The 20,105-nt window shown below is 41.6% G+C and overlaps 1 protein-coding gene across 1 annotated transcript in view; it reads left to right on the top strand.

Moving 5' to 3' along the window:
• LOC311253467 (guanine nucleotide-binding protein G(i) subunit alpha-2) overlaps positions 1-20,105 on the top strand; it is a 43,953-nt gene that overhangs the window by 13,038 nt on the left and 10,810 nt on the right. Inside the window, exons 2-3 of the mRNA XM_084347476.1 lie at positions 15,411-15,453; positions 16,913-17,054. Of these exons, the coding sequence (XP_084203602.1) occupies positions 15,411-15,453; positions 16,913-17,054 (185 nt within the window). The remainder of the gene's footprint in view (positions 1-15,410; positions 15,454-16,912; positions 17,055-20,105) is intronic.

Genomic DNA, 20,105 nt, shown 5'->3' with positions numbered 1-20,105 from the left:
TGGCAACTAATCCAGTGCATGCACATGCAAGGCCACCCCTCATTTCACCACCAGCACTGCCAGACCTGACCTCCATTTACCAACAAGTAGAGATGTTTTCCAGCTGAAAGTGGCAAAATATCCCATTTTGATTCGCAGTACCAACTACCAGCACACAGTAAGCACATCATGGTCACATGGGAATAATGGGAAATGGCAAGAACAGGGGATGCAGGCTAGGCCTTTATGGAAATTTTAAATCATGCATTGCCAGATACATTTTTAAGACGTTTTGTTCCTTGACCGGCCAAAGATATATAACTTCTGCATGTAGTCTGAGCATATGCAAACATAAGCACAGCTGCTGTCTTTGCCATGTGCCACTGACAATCTGGTGTGCCAACAGAATGTGGGATGGTTATATAGGCTCCTTTTAGCACTGCAGCAACTGCCCGACACTCCTGATGTGTCATCTGTTTTCTGATGTGTGTGTGCATAGAGTAAGCCGACATGACGGTATCCAGAAACATGGGGAGGTGAGAGAGTAAGCAGTGTGGCTGCCAGGCAAACACCAGCTGTTCTGCTCTGTTATGTGAGGTATTGCTTTCCAGGAACAGTGGATTGATCTTTGGCGAGAAGAGAAGAGGGTAGGGAAGCCATGAATCTCACCTGCACTTCGACATAAAGTCTGTATTTCATACAGGGTTTAGTCTCCTAGATGTTTTAGTTACATTTTAACTAGCAGTGCTCGGGAACAGGAGACCAACACGTGGGAAGCTTCTGTTTCCACACGAGGAATAACCAGTCTCAGCCAAATTTAAAAAGGAGCTGAATTACTTTTGATTAGCACTGCCAGAGTTCATGGATTTACAGTACATTTGAAGTATATGAATCTGTGTGTCAGAGCATGCAGACGCATTTATCTTCACATACAGACAGGGCCTGTGTTTCTGTTGCAGACACATCATGTAAGACAGACTGTGTGAAGAGAGAGTTAGCTTTTGATGCTGACAGAGGAAGACAGAATATGTCTGTGGTTGCTTGCTGAGGCGTGGATCTAATTTTCACGCCTCTATCCCTGAACACAAGTTATCCCTCCTTTAAGCTTAATTTGACAGTTGTCTGGGCTTTTGGGGCAGTTTGCGGCATCTGTTGTGTGTACTGAATACATTAAATACAAATTTCCTGTGATTGCAGCTGTGTAGTATTGCATGAATAATATATCTGACCACACACCAACCAGTACTGGGGAAAGTCTACACTAAAGAGTAAACCATACCATAATGTCATATTGGCATTTCAATAAGGTTTCTTTGTTCTCAATAATTGAGACCGAGATATATGCTGAGCGAGACATTTTACAGTTCAAAATATATATGTGTCAGTGCTCTCTGCTTATTTATAGTATGACATACGGTCTAAGCCAGATGCTTTAGTCTAGACTGACTTCTATCTGTTTTGTCTATGGTCTAAGGAGGGATATTAATTATCTACACTACACCACATTTAAGGAGACTGCTTTTCAGTTACATCCTCTCCTTCAGTTTTTCATATATATTTGTGTGTAAAAGATCTTGAAAGTTAAAAAGGTCCAAGTCCAAACCAACAGAAGCTCCTGTCTCCAACAGAAAACACACCTCGACAGTAGTCCCGCGTTTATTTATGTGACTTTGTGACATCACACTAGCTACTGGAAGCACTGCATGTAAGAATTGATTTAGCACAGCTGCTCTGTTGTTGTTAGCAGTGATGGCTCAGGCATGTGTGAGCTGACCAATCAGAAGAGAATGGGCATTCGGGAGGAGGGGTCTTAAACAGACAGGAGCTAAAACAGAGCGTTTCAGACATGAAGGGGGAATACAGTGCTGCAGCACTGGACAATATGATAAAACTGTGTTTTTTGAGCACTAAAGCATGTAAACCTATCTTAGCAGTGACCCAAAATGAAATTATGAACCTGAAAATTAGCTTAATATGTCTCCTTTAAATATCTTGAATCATTTAAAAACCTCCCGACTAGTGGCTCAGAAAGCCCCCATTTACTTGCTTCAAACCCATCACCAAGACATCTCTTTTAGATTGCCTGCCCAGTCCTTCATAGGGTATTGAACTGTGCAGAAGAAACTGTTTTTCCATTTCAACATGCTTCCGCATGTCAAGTGTTATCGGCAATCAATATGCATTCACTTGATTAGTGTAATTAATAGGGGCTCTGGCAAGACTGAGTACATATTGATTTTGTTCTGAATGACCAGGGTGATTGGTCTGTGATCTGCACGATATCTGATACTTTTGAGTGTAGAAAGTGAAGAATCAGTTGAAGAAGATAAAGATACAGGGGCTCATCTGTCAAAACATTAATCTTATTATCTACAACTGTTCTGTGGACATAACCCAGAATTTAAAGCTGGAATTATTCTTCATTTGATACAGTGCTGGCAACGATGACCCCTGCTTTGATTCAATAACAGCGTTTCCTTAAAAAGACTCAGGACGTCTTAAATGTTTATCAGAAAGTCCTCAGAAATCTTATTTTCAATTATGATGATCTTATATTGAGATGATGCTTATGTAGACCTATTAGAAATTGTTGTCCCAAAGAATAAAGTTATTTGAATACTAAATATGTCTCAGTCAAAAGGGTTTCAAATGTTCTCTGTCAGTGACTTGAAAAGCATCACATTTGATTTGCAGATACAATGAATAAATAGTATATATATTTATAGATATATAGATATTTTTAGCACTATGTTCCCCCATGTTAATGTTACTGCCTCCACTAGTGAAGTGTGTAAAAAAAAGACAAAAAGGAACCTGCACACTATAAACAAAACAACTTTCAAATTAAATACAAAAAACATTACTTACAGCGTGTGACTATAAAAATTGTGCAATTTGGTGTTATCCTGGAAATGTCTGTGTTTACCATGTTACCTAGTTAATGCCTCCAGTAAAAATAACTTGTGCCACTCATATGTACAAAAGCCTTTTGTCAAAGAAAACAATCTGTTCTGTTACTCATGCTCAGTCGTCCCCAGAGTGGGGAGCGCACCCTGAGCTACAAGGATGGGGCTTGGCGAGGCTAAATGAATGAGGCTGAGTGAATGAGTGTCAATTTGTGCACAAGCTTCTCCTGAAGAGCAAAACATTTTGCTCCCTGCCTCTGTTGTCTGAGCCAAGGATTTAGATAATGACCAGATCAGTGTCAGAAAGCTTTCCAAGTAGATCTGCCTCTAACTATTTCCATGTCAAATTATCTCTGTGGCTCACTGCTTTTTTACTCCAGCGTATGCAGGGTCTTACCTGAGGGATTTATCTGCGCTTCATCACAGGGAGCTGACGGTTGTTACAGTCTCTGAAAGTAACAGATTATAAGACATTTTAAAACGTACCAATACCACACCTTATTTTTGGAAATGCAAATTGTTTTTGCCTTAAATTATGACAACAGGAAACAACTTGTTTACTTATACCTTGATTCGATGGTTTTCTAATTTAAATGATTGAATTAATTTTATACTATTTTATAACATTTCTTTATATGGCAGCTTGTGTTTAACGTTTGAGAAGCTTGACTTATTTTTTAAGTATGTACCAAAGTACATAAAGGTATCATATTGGATAAAATATATGAATATATTTTAAGTAATACCCTGAAAGGAGTACAAGGTGGGATTAAATACTCGACACTGAAGCTAATGCCTCTGCCAAACATCTAGTTAGCCAATAAGATCCACATATTTTCCCTTGGAGCTAATGGGCCAAACAAGATCTTACTGGACTGGCAGACAGCAAGAGAGAGGACCCAAAGCAAAGTCATTTACCATTATGTGCAAGCATGCAAGCATAAGAAGTGGAAAGCTCAGTTGAAAGTGTACCAGACGTACAGATGAAGTGCAGCAAGGCTCACTGATGTGAGTTTGTTTTTGTAGTGCCCTGTTGGAGTTTCTCCATGTCACTCTGGAACTGCAACGAGTGCTACAAACAGTTAGGAACTAGTGCTTAAACAGACGCCACACCGTCGTCAGAGCTTAAAAGAGCTCTGCGAAACTTCTGTATTGTGCTTGAAGCTGGTTGTAAGTTTATGTTAGCTGACATTTCTAAACTAATGTTAGCTACTGAGAGAAGAACTGAGGCACTAGAGAACCTGCAAAGTGGACAGTCATGAAAAGTTTGACTCCAGGTTTAACAAAGAAACCCAAAGTCCAGCAGCGTAAGACAACTTAAAGGAGACAGTTTCAGGTTCATAATTTCTGTCTGAAACCCTGTCTCTTTAAGGCTCTCCTCCTGAATGCCCAGCCTGCTCTGATTGGTCAGCTCACACACACCTGAGCCAGCACCGGCAACACCAGCAGAGCAGCTGTACTAAATTAATTCTTACGTGCCAAACTAGCCTCCAGGCTTCAGGCTAGTGTAGCACGGTGACGTAGTGCGATGTCACAAAGTCACAGAATTCAAGGAGAGACTACTGACGAGGTGATTTTCACATCACAGTACGATCCGCTCACATATGAACAATAAAAAAGTGATTCATATATGTAAATTGCTGCAAATTCTTACATAGAGCCTCATTGAATTTAATCTTACCAGTGACTGTAGATCTAAGGGTGAAGCAGCACAGATAACATTGGGTCAGTCGGGTGTTGACCACTCCATTCTGGTACAAGCTAAAAATGTGAATTATAAACGAATGAACACTCCAAAGTCGGAAGAGGACAGTTGCTTCTTTGCTGGAAAGGGCAAAACATTACTTCAGACTCGATATAGCTGGGAGGTAATCAATTTTGAGGCACCCAGCATGCAAATCATGAAGTCACTCTTAAAATGTCAAGAGTAGCTGGATCATTGGCTTTTAAGAGGAGACGCAGTCAGGCATCGCTGGCATAGCAGTGAAATTAAGCATTTCGTGTTTTAGGCCGCCATGGGCGAGCATGTAGAAAGAAGTGGAGTGGACAGATAATGGTGCCTGTGGCACAACACATGTGGCGTTTGCTGAGGAGGAGGAGGAGGATACGAGTTGCCAATAGTGACTGAGAAGGTTGTGATGGAAAGGCATGAAGCAGTCAAGAGCAGTGCCGTTGACACCCACCCACTGCTCATAAGCATTCATTTAAAACAGGATAGTTGGTGGTGCTGAAGGATGCACTGAGGTCTAAATGGATTAAAAGGAGAGAAACGCCTGCTTCGTTAAAAGGAAGTAATGAAGTGTGTCTGCTCCTCTCAGAAGCTCAGTGCTCTTCCTCAGGCAGCAGTGATTGATTGCACTGCATACACATCTTCATGTCATGCTACAGCCTCTCTCGTGTTTGTCTGCTGCTCTCACTGTGTGCCGTTGTTGATTTTCATGCATCAGAATGAGTTTCCACTTGTCTCTCTGTTGTTTCCCCCTGATCCTCTTGTTCCTCAGACTGACGACACAAGCCTTTTAAAACCTGTTTCTTTTTCATCTGCTGTGCTTTCAGTGGTACACGCTGTAGCTGCAGAAGTGGATCCAGCACAAGCGAACGATACACAAAATGGTGTTTTCTGACACTTTCTTTGCGTCTCCGGTGTCTGAAACATAATGTTCAGCTCGATGTGCTGCATTGATTTCTTTTTTTAAGAATAATGCAGTAGCTTTGGGATCCTCGTTGGCAGTTTTGAATGTAGAATTACAGAGTATATATTAAGCATCCAGGTCACATAAATGTGCCAGTACTGCTTGTGAGCATACACAACACAGGATTAAACAGTGTTAACATGTACAGGCTGTACATTCAGATTGTAGTACTGCAGAGAAACGCAGTGAAGCTCCACTGCTCCCTGTGAGGCTGATGACCTACTTTTCCACTCCAGGCGATAACATACTGTACCGTATCCAGCCATGTAAAATTCCTCTATCGCTTTCCTTTCTGCATGTGAAAAGGGTTTCAAATAGGGGGGTTGAGGGGGGGTGCAGTTGACTGGCTGACTTGAAACACCTGTGTGTAGCCTGGATGTAGTGATACAGTGAGCTAAACTAGGTGTTTGTTGCTGCTGGCAGCCTGAAGCTGCATGAAATAATTCAAAGACTGCCGCTATCTGCAGGTCAATAAAAGGAGGATGGAGAAAGGCTTGATTTCAGGCTAGGGAGAGAAAAGAGGAAGCTGTCAGTAACAGCACTTCTGACTGAGGGCGATGTACTAGACCCAGCTGCTTTGTAAAATAAAATAAAAAAAACAGGTCCACATAGTGGCTCGGATTAACTTGCACGTACGCTAACATGCACAGTAGCCGAGCCTGATCAATGTGGCTCTCCAACTGGCGCCACCTTCAGGTAAAATGTAAAATGTTTTGCCCCACCAGAGGCAATCATCTAATTGAGTTTTTCCACCGGCATTGCTGGCTTTTCCAGTTTTACTTTAACAAGTTGAGCCGAGCTTGGACCTTCTCAGCACTGCATCCAAAACGCGCCCGCCACGCCTTCTAGGGGGCTGTGGTGACGTTTCACGACCTCGGCCAACCCGTGACAACCCCCTTCTCTCCATCAGACTCAGCTCATGTCTGTGAAGGACACCTGAGGGAAAGGCATTTTCAGTTTGGTCTCTCTTCAATGTCCCTGGTGAAAACAGGATTTCCTGATAGTCCTCCATCATAATAAAAGCTTTTAAATAACTAAGTAATTAAATAATTTAATGTGTTTGCCACAGAATTAATGGCGCTTTGTTCGTGTTTTTTTTCAACATGCTGCAGCGAGAAGGAGTGTTTACTGCCACTCCTCTGACCACTACTCAAGACAAGCACGTTGTCATGTAATGAAAAGGCAAATCCCTGCCGCGCTGGGCTGATGTGCTCTCACACCTACAGTAATCTGTTTGGTTTGGTTAAAACAGTCCCGGTGTGTTTTCCCGGTTAATGCGATGATCAACGTTTTTCTGCTGCACTGTTCTGTATGTTAGGGAACAAAGCTGGAAATTGCTGTTCTGACACTAGTAACAGCCGAATCAATGCTTGTGTAATAGGAGTGCGCTGGGATGTGGGACAGGGGTTTGGCGTCTGTTGGTTGTGAACATGAGGACTGTGACCATCACTGTGGTACAGAGAAGGTACATATTAGGGTGGGTTAACAATAGCCATTTATAGTTTAGCTTCAAGTTGATAAAATTTCCGCAAAAAAGAAAAGAAAAAAGACGGTAAAAGGTTGAAAATGACCTGAAAAACCCTTGAATGCCAATCTTTGTTCTTGAATATTATGTTATTTGCACTTTCAATCAATCAAAAAATGACATTCACACTGGTTTCAGACTCGACAAATGCTATTGAGCATCAACCAAACATCAGATTTGATGTGTCCAGATTAACTTTTTTTTTATGGGACAGAAATAAAACTGTACCCACAAACGATCTTGTCGGCAGAAACCTAAATGCTGGACACGGCTTATAAAATTGCGTCACGTTTGCTTGTGTCAGTCAGCTCCATCAGAAAACTGCGACAGCACTTTAAATAGCAACGGCATCATTGTTTTGTATTCTGCTCAGTGTCATCAATGCCCAGCAGAGGTTAACCTTTAAATGGCTGTAAAAGCTAGTTGGATGTGAATAGTCGTGACACCAACGGGTGGGGGGAGCTAGGCCAGGATGAGAGAGAAGGAGGAATCGTGTCACAGCCAGGCCAGTGAGTCATTCTCCCGTGGCAGTCGCTTAGACAATAGATGGCCTATGACGCTGGCATATGCTCAGATGTGTTCATGTCCCCGCAGAAGAAAGGCAATGGCAGTGGGCTGTGTGACACAAAGATGTGAAACACGGTGCTTGTGACTGCAGACCTCCCAGGGAAGCTGTGATATTGTGTTGAAATAGAAGAATGGATTTAAGACGTTGCCTGTTTGTGTGTGCGTGTCACTTCAAAAATCCTCTGCTGAGTTGTTTCTCTTCAGCTGCAGTAAGTTATCCAAATATTAGGTTGGAAGATTTGCTGCTAGCAGCAGGGCTGTAGGGATGGGGGTATCGATAATTAGTCCATCAGTTTAGTTTAGGCTAATACATCTCAACAACTGTTTGTTGGGCTGCCATTGATTTTGTTTCGTACAAACATTCACCGCTCCCAGAGCAATTAAGCATTTGTTCTCCCATCTAACAACATTAGCAGGTAAATTATTTATTTTATCCAGTGAAATGTTTCAACATTTACTAAATGTATTGGCACACAGTTTGGTACAGACAGTCGTGAGTCTATAAGAAAATTGATCCATGAGTTTTCCTCGAGCGCCACCATGAGGTTGACATTTTTGTTTGGTGAAAGGTTTCAGCAACTTTTAGACAATTAGCCATTCATGACTTCTCAGGATGAATAGTCTACCATGTAAGCCAAATATCTGTAAAACAACATTCCCATCAGCCTCAGCTGTACTTTGTTTAGGGGAACTCATATTAAAGTGTGTTAACAGGTCTTGGGGAGTACTATCACATATAAAAGTTATATAAAGCCTTTCTTTTGTGGCTCGAGAGGAAGCTGTATGTAATTTGATGAATTGCCTCCAGTGATGTCACTCAAGTTGCATTGTGGGTAATGTAGGCACCAGGGTTTGAAAAGAAAGAAGAATGCGTAGTAAAAAAAGCGATATCTCTGGTTCTTCTGTATCAATATTGATTATTTGTTCTTCAACAGTCCATAATGAGCCCAACGGTGTTAGAGAGTGTAACGCAAGACCAGTGGACTGCTTTTCAAAACCTGGCACCTACATTACCCACAATGCAACGTTACCACAGAGTAAGGCAGCAGGCAGTTTGTCAGATTACATACAGCATCCTCTGGAGCCACAAAAGGTTTTAGACTACTTTTTAACGTATGCAGTAGTACTCCTGTAGACCTGTAAACACACTTCCTGTGTAAAATTAGTGGAGTTTCCCTTTACAAGTGCTGAGTAGCAAACATCAATATGCTAATATGCTGAAACATTATACCTGTATAACATCAGCATGTTAGCATCTTCGTTGTGATCATGTCAACATGCTGATGTTAGCATTTAGCGTACAGCCTCACAGAGCTAGCATGGCTGCGGTAGACTAAATCATGTAACCACCAGACTGCCACAGGGAAATTGAGGCAGTTTGGCTTCACACTGCTGCTGATCCAGCACTCTCACTTCTCGTATGGAATAAATCTGTGCTGTTTGTGTGCCAGTGTGTGTGCACACACAGGCATAGGACATTTTGAAATACATGTATACTGTTCAGGACTGATAAAGACAACCCCATCAAAACAAGTCAGGGATACTATAAATGCACAGATACTTGTGAAATGTATGCATGAGAGCTTGAAATATTTTCCTCTCTGTAGAATGATCATTTTTAAGTGCTGAATAGTTTTACAGTCCTTCCAAAATGTCCCATTCATACCCAATCTTTATATTTTCTTTCACTGGGATCAAACTGGATTTACAGTATTAAAAGAACAATTTGTGACTGCTAATGAACTTCTAATGCGTTTCAGTCACCCTTATGCTGTAAAATACTCTGTAAAAGTGACGTACTCAGCCTTTCGTACCGTTCTCGCTTTCCATTTCACTCGTAGCTGCTGTACTTGCAGCTGAACTCTGAATTTTTCAGCAAATTGGCAGATAACCTGCGATGAATATGCATGAATTTATCCAGCACTCTTGTTAGTCCTCATCCCACTACTTTTTCTCTTAACCAGCACCCCTGATGCTCAGTCCTCTCACACATGCCACACTCTCTGCATCGTCATCTTCCCCCTCCATCTCCTGCTTATTGTCACTATGTTTTTCCACCTTCACTGCCAGTGTCTCCGATCTGTCCTCCTTAACTGTATATCAGTGCTTTCTCCTCTCGCCACTGTCCTCCATCTCTTTCTGTTTTATATTGTGATTAATTACGGACAGAGTCTTTTTATTGGATAGATGGTTTGCCTCTGCTCAGTATCTCCACACCTACAGGGTTAAAGTGGCACTGTCAGCTTTTCCGGAGGGAATCTGTGCCCTGTGAGCTACACCACGGCAGTTTTTACCACCTCCCTGTCGCACCCAGCTATTCTGAGCAATGTGACTTACCTTGGCCTCAAGCTCATAATTAAAGCATGTGGATCAAATACAGATAATGAAAAGTCAGGTGTTGCTGAACCTTTCTGATTGTTTTTTTTGCTATATCTTCTGCATTTCATTTCTCACAGTTTGGACAGGCTTACTCCCATCTCACTGCACTCACAGGCAGATTCTCATTTCCACATCTGTCAGTGTGCAAGGCTCGTGTGAAGTACATTTCATCATCAGAGGCTGTAAGGGTAGGCCTTGTGTGCTAAGCTGCTTACCTCCAGGTTTCCACTGGAGCCCGACTGTTGCTCGATTTTTGGGGCTGGTGTCAGTACTGATATGAAGAAGCCAAAAATTCAATATATTGGCCAATATACACATAGCTTTTGCAGTCATCCTTCAAATGCGGTTGGCAAATTGTGAACATGATACGTAACGGAGGCAGGATATTATATAGTTTTACAATAAAATGCATATTCTTAAAGGACATCAGTGCACTGAAACAGCAACTTCACTGAGAATTTAATAATTATAAACGCAAGCATATTTTTCCTCATTATAATCTTTACAAAAAAGTTTACATATTGCCACATATTGGCCAACATATACTCTATGATAGGCCAATATCGGCAAAAATAATATCTGCCAACTGATATATCAGTCGCGCTCTACTTTTCACTATGTTACAAAAATCTGTGAAGTAGGCCTGTTCATCGAACTGCAAAAAAATATATATATATAAATGAACCATGTTTCTGTGGTGTCCGTAGTTGTCCACGTATGCGTCTGTTTGGGAGTATTCATGCACTAAGGCCTGGATTGGAGGCACGCAGATGTCCCCACAGAGCCTACATGTACACCCTCTGATGACAAGATTTAGGTCTCGTGATGGACCCCAGCGGACCCTTGTTTGCTAAGAAACGTTGAAATTTTGCCTTAAATCTTCTTGCTGGTCTCCTCTGAAATCCTTCTAATGGATGTCAAAACAGCATTAGCGCAGCAGCAAAGACATGATCCCTCACTGGCTTCCCACTCGCAAACACACCCAGATTGAATGAGGTGTCACTACAGTCATTGAACATTTTATATTTTTATGCTTCAGTCAGTTAGGTAAAAATATTTATATATTCGCTGGATTAGTGTGATATATTGTAAAATATTTGATTTACAGACAGCAGAGAGAATCAGTTTTGAGGAGCTTAAAGCAGAAAATACTCATGTTGTTTTGCCTGATAGATAACCCAAACAAGTACTCAATTGTCAAGATTGCTGCTATGAATTTTATTTCAATTTACTTAACAATGAATCAACAATCTGTCTCCACGCTTTAACCCAATGCTCCACGCTTGTTTGTAGCTCAGATTGATAAGGCTGGTTTACATGTGGTCGACCTTATCTGCTGTGAGATTATGTGTGGATGTTTGTGTGTTTGCCAAGATCGAGATATCTTCTCAGTCTATGAATGGAGACTTTGTGTCATCAGCGGTGCTTCACTGAGACTGTGGCCAAGTTGTCATTGATGTGAGTGGGCCTTTGAGGGTGCTGAATATAGTCAGCGAGATGGGTCTCTTTTCTTAAAGCCCGGGCACTTTTGATCCACACGCTGCGAATCATGTTCTGACTGAAAAACCAGTTCAGAAGAATATTTGGGGTTGCAGAAAACGGGGCTGCCGTTGTCTTCTTGTTGCCAGAGAGTGAGTCTGGGTCTGTTGTAACAACACTAAAAAGAACGAGCTTGTCCTCTCTGCCAGCACAGCACACAGAGGGATCTTTGTATTACTAATCAGTCCTCATTGCTGCTCCAACTCTGTGGAAGCGAAAGGCTTCATCTACGGCGGATACATCTGTTTGGAATATTCTGCAGATTTGTCCAAACTAAATGTTTTTGCAATATTGTTTAATGTTCTCTGCTGGGTAGATAAAACTGTGTTAATATCCTGCTCAGAGGCAATTTATTAGTCCTGTACAGCAGCTCGTTGTCCCCTGATGATTAGCATGGCAACTGTCTTCGATGTTTGTTTGTGATTTAACGATGAGACAGTAGTTTGTTGGTGTCCCATCAGGATAAATTCACATCCTGCTTGTTTGTTACCATGAAATATTCAATAAGTAACACTGTTTACCGTCTTTAAGACTTGAAACACATCTATCCAATGTGTTCAGAACACTACAAATGAACGTATCATTTTCTCACTTTCATCCAGCTAGTTATTTGCAGTAGTGTGTAGTGTCCTGGACTATGTCTGTACTGGAGGTACCCACCTTAAAAATCATGAATTTACACTGATCAGCCAGCACATTATGAGGACTAACAGGTGAAGTGAATGGATCATCTTGTTACAATGCAGTGTTGTGTTGGGAAACCTTTGGTCGTGGGCTTCATGTGGATGCCACTTCACACACACCAACCACCCAAACACCACTGCAGACCAAGTACACCCCCTCTGGGCACGGGTGCTCTCTGATGGCAGGGCAATACATCACGAGTAACTGGAGGAACAGGACAAGGCAGCGACCTGGCTTCCAGATCGCAATTCAATCGAGCATCTGAGGGACATGTCAGAACAAGTACAGTCCACGGATGCTCCATTTGAAGTCAGAAGTCTTCCAAGTCAACACTTTTAACTAGAACGCCTCCTGAAGTCGGACCAACCCTGACTTCAAAATCCAATCCCAAGTCTTACAAACAGTTCTGTCTGTGGACGTGTTGCTTCTGTGTTTGTATGAGCAAAATGTATCTTTAATCAACTGGTTTTGTAAACAATAGCTAACAATCTCGAACCTGGCTAGATCTGGTATTCCAACTTGTTGTACAAGAACGCAGTCGACTCAGGTATGACTTCAGTCCCAGCTCCGACTTCCAACTTCTGAGATACCACCACTGATTGGACATGGCTCCGACCCATCGAGGAGGGGCGTTCCGATTTTGGCTCTAAGTCGAAAATCGATCAAAATTGGCTTCGATCATCAAATTCAAATCAGCGAAATGTAAATGACGATATAAAACGAATGACCTGTTGATCTTTACAAATCCAGATGCGAGAGTCTAACAATGTCGTCAGTGCAAAAAAAAGAGAAGAAATTGAAATCTAAAATGTAATCGGATTATGAATTTGGATAATCTTGACACGCCTACCATTGAGACATGGACACAGGACCTGTGGGGGTGTCCTGTAGTGTCTGGCACCGGGACATTAACAGCAGATCTTAAAAGTCCTGTGGGTTGTGAGGGTGGGCCTCTGTGGATTGGACTGTGTGTGGCTGTGCGGTGCAGTTTTTCATTATAACACAGAGGAAGAAAGATAATTCCCTTTATTTTGATCTTGATTCATGATCAGTTCTGCCCTGAAGATGAATTATGAAATAATGTTTATAAAGCAGTGTTTACTCCCCTCTGGCTGCTGCGATAAGATGACACGATAATGTAAAATCAAGAGTCAACTCCAAAGTTTTCCCCTGAAGCAGCACAACACTGCTTGTTTCTCCCAAAAACACCTTGAGCATGAAGAGCGAGGGTGCTCTCTCCTTTTTCGCTGCTGCTCAGCTTCCTTTGGGAAACCTGAAATATTAATGGACGGGTTTAATTCTGGAGTCAGGAAGGTGACCTTCATGCAGAGAGACCAGTATTCCACTTTCTACCAACCGCCTTTTATCATTTAACAAGATGATGCTGAATTTACATTGTTTGGTCATTTTTATCTTTTTAAAGGAAACTGTATGTATCCAGGTTGAGGGCATACTGATAGAAGAGACTGGATAAACCTTGTGATAAAACGCTCTGTTCCTAGACAAAAGGCTGGCGAATGAATAGAAGCAGCAGCCTAGTTACATAATTTCATCTTGATTAGGTTTAGGTAGATTAAAAAGCTTCTACTTAAGAATCCTCAGGTATAATTTTTCAAACACAAAAGGAGCAAAAAGAAAAGAAAAAGAAATCCTGTTTTGTGTGCTGGGTTGTTGAGACGTGAATCATCTGGAGACCGATCCAGCTACCTTTCTGCCTTCCAGCCTGTCTAGCAGCAAATCATCATGAGACAGACATTGCTTTTACACCCCTCCCTCTGCCCTGTGTTTGTCCCTCTCTCTCAGAAAAGTGCTGGATGTGCGTGAACATGATGAGTGTTGACAGCGTGAGGGGGCAGAGCTGCGGGTCCCACTTGCTCCTTCAGCCTCGAGCTGGGCTAATGTTTGTTGGCAGGGCTGGGTCAGGTGGCATGGTCCTGAAAGCACAAGGGACGTGCCGAGATAACAACGGTTACGTTCTGACTTGTGCATGATGACGTCTCTACTGTGTCGCACAGACATCTTTTGCTCGGGTGCATCAGTGCTAATGCTCTTAATTTTAAATTCTTAATGGATCTTTCTTTTAATCCACAGAACTTTTCCTGCCATTGAGGTGTTATGTGGGCATTTTCTCTGCAGTTAGCAACCCATGCTAGTGGTTTTAGATTACTGACTTTGGATATTTTCTAGTATTCCCCACTAATTTTCAGATTGCCTCATATTTTTGCAGTTTTCAGGTTGATGCAGTTTATGTCTGTGGAAGGGAAAGTCATATTTTCATACAGTGTAACTGTACAGAGTGTTTTGTATGTATACATGAGGTCATATTAAAGGTGCAATGTGTAAGAATTTTAGTTAAAAACATTCATTAAAGAACTTAAAATATGAATATAAACATGGAGAAATAAAACTTTTGATCCTGTGACGTTTATGTGTTCTGCTTGCATTTGTTGGATAGCTTAATTGCAGAGCTGTGAGCGTGGACTTTTAGGACATTACAGAGCTGCTGTTTGTTTTTAGAAAATCAAAGACTAAATAAGTGAATTGGATTTTTTTTATTTGCGCGTTATCTGCATTTAAAAGCTTGCTGTTTGGCAGCCAACTCTTTAGTCCAAGCTTACAGCTGCATTGCCATAAGGTGATAACTTTGACAGGGCTGGAGGTTGCGAACAGTTCACAGTGATTGATTTCCTACCTTAAGTGTCTGCGAGTTGATTTTCAGAAACTTACTGAAGCGAATAGGCACAAATGGCAGCCTGGAGAGTGAGAAATCTACGTTTACATCTATAAGCTTTGAAAAATACATGCAATGTGTTCTCGATAGATTCAAGCATGCAAAGGCGCTTTTAAATCTCGTTTCCATGCACGCATCTTTCTTTTTAGAGTGAAAAATAAACACAACATTGAACAATGAATGGGGGATGTCTTCGTGAATATCTGTACATCATGTCCTCACAAATGGAAACATAAACAAACCAGACAACCCAGAGGACAAGATGTGATGTTAGTGGTGGGTCGTCGCCGGGTCGCTCATGTTTTCAAAGCAGGAACAGCCGTAGCCAAAGTTCAGCTTCATTCCACTCACAAAGACAACAGCTTGAGTTTCCTTTGTAACTCTCGTCTTTTTTAATGTTCCAACAGGTGCTGGGGAGTCTGGGAAGAGCACCATTGTAAAGCAGATGAAGTAAGTTTCACAAGCAAGCTTTATCTTGGTCTTATTTGTTTTAACCAAAGATGGACTCTGCACCTCAAAATGAGAGTTTCCATTGTTGAACTTGGTTAGTGTGTTGTGCCGGAGCCAAATCTGACCACAGGCTTACATGATACAACAAATTCATCATAATATGGTCTCTTGATGAAAAGATAATAATACTCGCTACATACAAGAACACAAAACAAGAAGAATAATTAATGTGTCAACTTGTTCTGTTTTTCCTTGTCTAAAGTTGTCAGAGCTCACTGTTATTGTCTTGTGCGTTTGGCTCAGACACTGACCAGGCACTGACCGTATAATCAGAAGTTATAGCTCAATAGCTTGCAGAAGCCATATAATACATTTGCCTCCCCTCTATGTTTTTTCTAAGAGGGAGAGTATCTCCTCTCCTGTTTGTTATTGTCTTTTACTGTTCACAGCACAAGAGGAATGAGCAGTAAAAGAGGATATTGTCATGCCTCTGCACCAATCAGAACACACAGAGACACACACACATACACACACTGGACCCTAAATGGCTTAATTATTCACATTCCTCTGGGCTAGCCAGGAATTGAATCCATTTTTTATGAGCTTGGAGCAGAAACAGTCTGTCGCTTTCTGAAGCCAGGTTATTAACACGTGCGTGCATAGAAGTGAATCAGCCCACAAGACAGAAACAGTCACAGCATTAGCCTGTTATGTAACATTACAGATCGATGTATCCTGCGTAAACACGGCATGACGACAGACAAAGTCAGGAAAACACCTGTGTTAGTAAACAGCATAACTACTAAGCCACTCCTTATTTTCTTAATTGCAGCTGTTCGTTATCATTAGCACCAACATGCTGTTAAAAGCAGTTTTACTTGAGAGTTAATGTAGGGTCACCTCAGTGTGCTCTCTCTACACTTCCCTCTGCAGCCAGATGGCGCCTGGATGATTGCATCTCGGGTTAGGATGCACACTTGTGCATGCACAGACACTTAGTTCCTTTGCTCCTAGCTACAAAGTTATAATATTACACGAGGTAAAGTCAGGATACTGCATCAGCTGGATGCTGCAGAGTTGTGGCTGTCTCACTGTTTGTTAACCGCACTGCTGCACATCATCCTACACAGCATGCTGACATGATGTCTGTGATGCTTTTTGGTAGAAAAGGTGGCAGCTGTACTTGATGTTTTGGTGCAGTCCGTCCTCTTCAACTGTGTATTTTTTTAGCCAAAAAGGCTGTAAAAACCAGCATTAAGTGGCACACAGACAAAGGCAGTGAACATGGTGAATCATTTCGGGGAAAAAAATCTGTTTATGCGTGTTTAAAGGAGACATTCATAGTCCATATTGAAGCAATAATGAACACTGAAAGATGGCTGTTTACAGCGAGCCTGACTGTAACCGATCCGTCAATGTACAATTTAACAAGTGTTGCATATTTTTTTGCCATTCTCAGGATCATACACGAAGATGGCTACTCAGAGGATGAGTGTAAGCAGTACCGAGCAGTGGTTTATAGTAATACCATCCAGTCTATTATGGCCATTGTTAAAGCCATGGCCAGTCTCAAGATAGACTACAGCAACACCTCCAGAGTGGTAAGACACAGACAACACTCAAAAACACTATGTATTTGTTATAACCTGTCATTTCTGCATATATCATTACATATGTTTTTTACCATCCTCTAAAAATGTGACCAGGAAAACCTAGAAATGCAAATAACCTGCAAATAAAAACAAACGTGTAAATGGTTGGTTTTGATAGAGTGAGAGCTGAGGACACTAAACAGCACCATCATTGTGTGAGATTGCAGAATTCGGTCGGCCTTCCCAACTGTGGACAGATCACATCAGATCAGGATGTCCCCTCAGGCCACAACAAAACAAAGCCTGTTTTATCAACAGCATCTTGCAGTTGTATATCTGGTCTAGTCCTCAAGACTTATGCTTGCCAAGAACTGAAATCCCAAGAGTTTCTCTTTGTTTCTGCAGCCCACTGTGTCCCTTTCACTTTTCTTTCTGTCTCTAAATAATAGTGAAGAAGAAGATGGTTGCAAGCAGTGCCCATTTTCTCTGAAACAAACACTTTACTCCCTCACTTATCAGTATTCTAGAGAAACCCAGTGAACAAAGATTCTTTCTACGCTGCGATGCACCTGGGAAAACAGCTTGTTTCTCAAATCAAGCTTCATCGCAGCAGTTCCTGTTCAATCAATAACACCAGTCAATTGTCGGTGTTTTAACCAAATGTGCGATAATGTGATTTCCAACATTCATATGTTCACGGTAGCCTTTTTTTCAGCAATAAAAATGCTAGAAACTAAAACACAGTGTAATTCTTCTCATATCCATCTTTGTAACCTGCAGGGAAACGGTCCTTGACTTCTCCTCCTCCATCTTTGTTCTTTTCTGTCCTCAAAGTTGTAATACACAGAGAAGAGGCTGGAAGTAGAATAAGTAAAACCCTCAGCTGCTGCAGCAGCAGACAGGCCACGAGGGCTGTTACGGGAATTGGATTTATTCAAAAGTGCTGGCAGGACACATTTTAACAGCACATTTAGTTTGCCTTGTGCTTTCTACAATCTCAGCAACGACACAAATTAATTCCTTTTTTGAAGTCTACCACCAGTGAAAGAAGGACCTCACAGGGCGCTCACAACCATCTGATTTATGTTTTTTAAGCAACTGCGATGCATCAGTTTTTATTGTTATTATTGTTTTTCCTTTTGTCTCAACTAATATGACATATAACATCAGTTTATTCTGGGCCGAGACCCATCCTCCGTCCAAGTTTCATGGAAATCCGTTCAGTGGTTTTTGTGTAATCCTGCTGACAAAAACCAGCCAACCAACAATTAAAATGGACACGGGTGAAAACATAACCTCCTTGATGAGTAAAAGTAAAAATAAAAACAAGCAAAGATAATTTTTGAAAATGCAAAACAACTCCTTTTTTTATTTTATAAATTAAAAGTGCAATATTTAAGAATTTAAGGTGAATATACCCTAGCCTCCGCCCATAAAGTAACCGGGACTGGCTCCAGCAACCCGGCAACCGGGAGGATAAAGCGGCAACATCTCCCGCGACCCTCACGGATAAGCGGCAAAAAGAAAATGAGATGGGATGAGAAATTTAAAAAATTGCCAAAATTATCAACAGAATGTGAAGAACAGTTTGTCATTTTGACGTTTATGTATTATGTTGGAGAGATATCTACTGAAGATAGCATGCTAACCAACCAGCTCCACCCATCCCGGTCCATATCTCCCATGCAAGGGGTGTAAGCCCCAACACTCCCCTCATGCTCCAAGCTCACAGTCCGGACCGCTAGCTGCTCGGCTAACGGCAGCAACAGTTGACAGCAGTCAACGCTACTGGTTACACTACTGACATGCTGCACCCTATTTGATTTGAGTATGGGTTTGATCGTTGGCCAATTTTTACATATTGCACCTTTAAATGCTTAACCTATTATTCCAAAACTCGATTTGATGAATCAATAATGACAATAATAATCAGCTGCAGCCCTAATTAACACTCATTCACAGGACCTCATCAGCACATTCACTAAAACACACACAGACACACACACACAAACACACCATCAAGTCACAGCTTCAGGCAGAGATCCAGTCTCCGAGCACTTATCAGCCTGTGAACAGTCTGTCAGTGAGGTCGAACAGTAGCTGAACTCATTTCTGTGGAGGAGTGCGTTTGATTTTACAGTGAAGCCAGCGCGTGTAACTGAAGCTGTAATAGAAGGATTGAGGACTCTGCTGTGGTCATTAGAGCGGGATGGGCAGACTTTTTTCCCCCCCTGCCAGATCTGTCAAATGGCTGCATGTACGTGACGATACTCTCACACACTCCCACACTAGCAATTAGTGCGCTAGCCTGCCCGTACTTGCACACAGCAGCACTGTAGAAATGCACACACACACACACACACACACACACACATTTTGCATGTGCATGCACAGGCATAAGCACAAAATCAAAACACTCACACATCATCCGAGCTATTTGCTGTTTAATTTGGTCGAGGTAACAGGCAGAGTTCAAACAAACGTATCACATTCACAGAGATTCACTGTATGAATCACTTATTATCCGGCAGCTGAATAAAAAAACAAAACAGCATCTCTGTCATTGTTGGTGTGCAAACTCACCAGTCGTAGCCACTGCAACAAAATGTCAGTCGAGTGAAACAAATTAAAAAACAACAATTAGATGATTTGTCAGTTTCAAACATAGGAACGCAGACACAGGATCTCAGTAAACTGAGCTGCTTTCTTCCACAGAATGAGTAATTGTTCACCAAGAACAAGATTAAAAAAAACATCAATCGGCTGAAGAAAATCATTAAAAAATCTGAAAACATGACAACCCACAAAAGGACCGCAGATGTTGCCGCTGCCTGACAGGGAAGTAGGTTGAAACAGAAGCATCAAATGTGACAAACACAACAGTAAAACAGCATTTCCAGCCAAAATTGTAAAACGTAATATTCATTGTAAATCAATCTGTTATTTTAATGATGACTTCATGGATATTCAGAATCCTTGTGGACAGAAAAAGCCTCTCCTGCGAACCACTACTATGAAAAAAGAAGGAAGAGCGAGGACTAATTACTGCTTTTTGTATTT

This window comes from Pagrus pagrus (genome assembly GCF_965226575.1).
Source record: "Pagrus pagrus genome assembly, chromosome: 3".
Taxonomy (NCBI): Eukaryota; Metazoa; Chordata; class Actinopteri; order Spariformes; family Sparidae; genus Pagrus; species Pagrus pagrus.
This window is presented reverse-complemented; position numbering and strand designations above follow the sequence as displayed.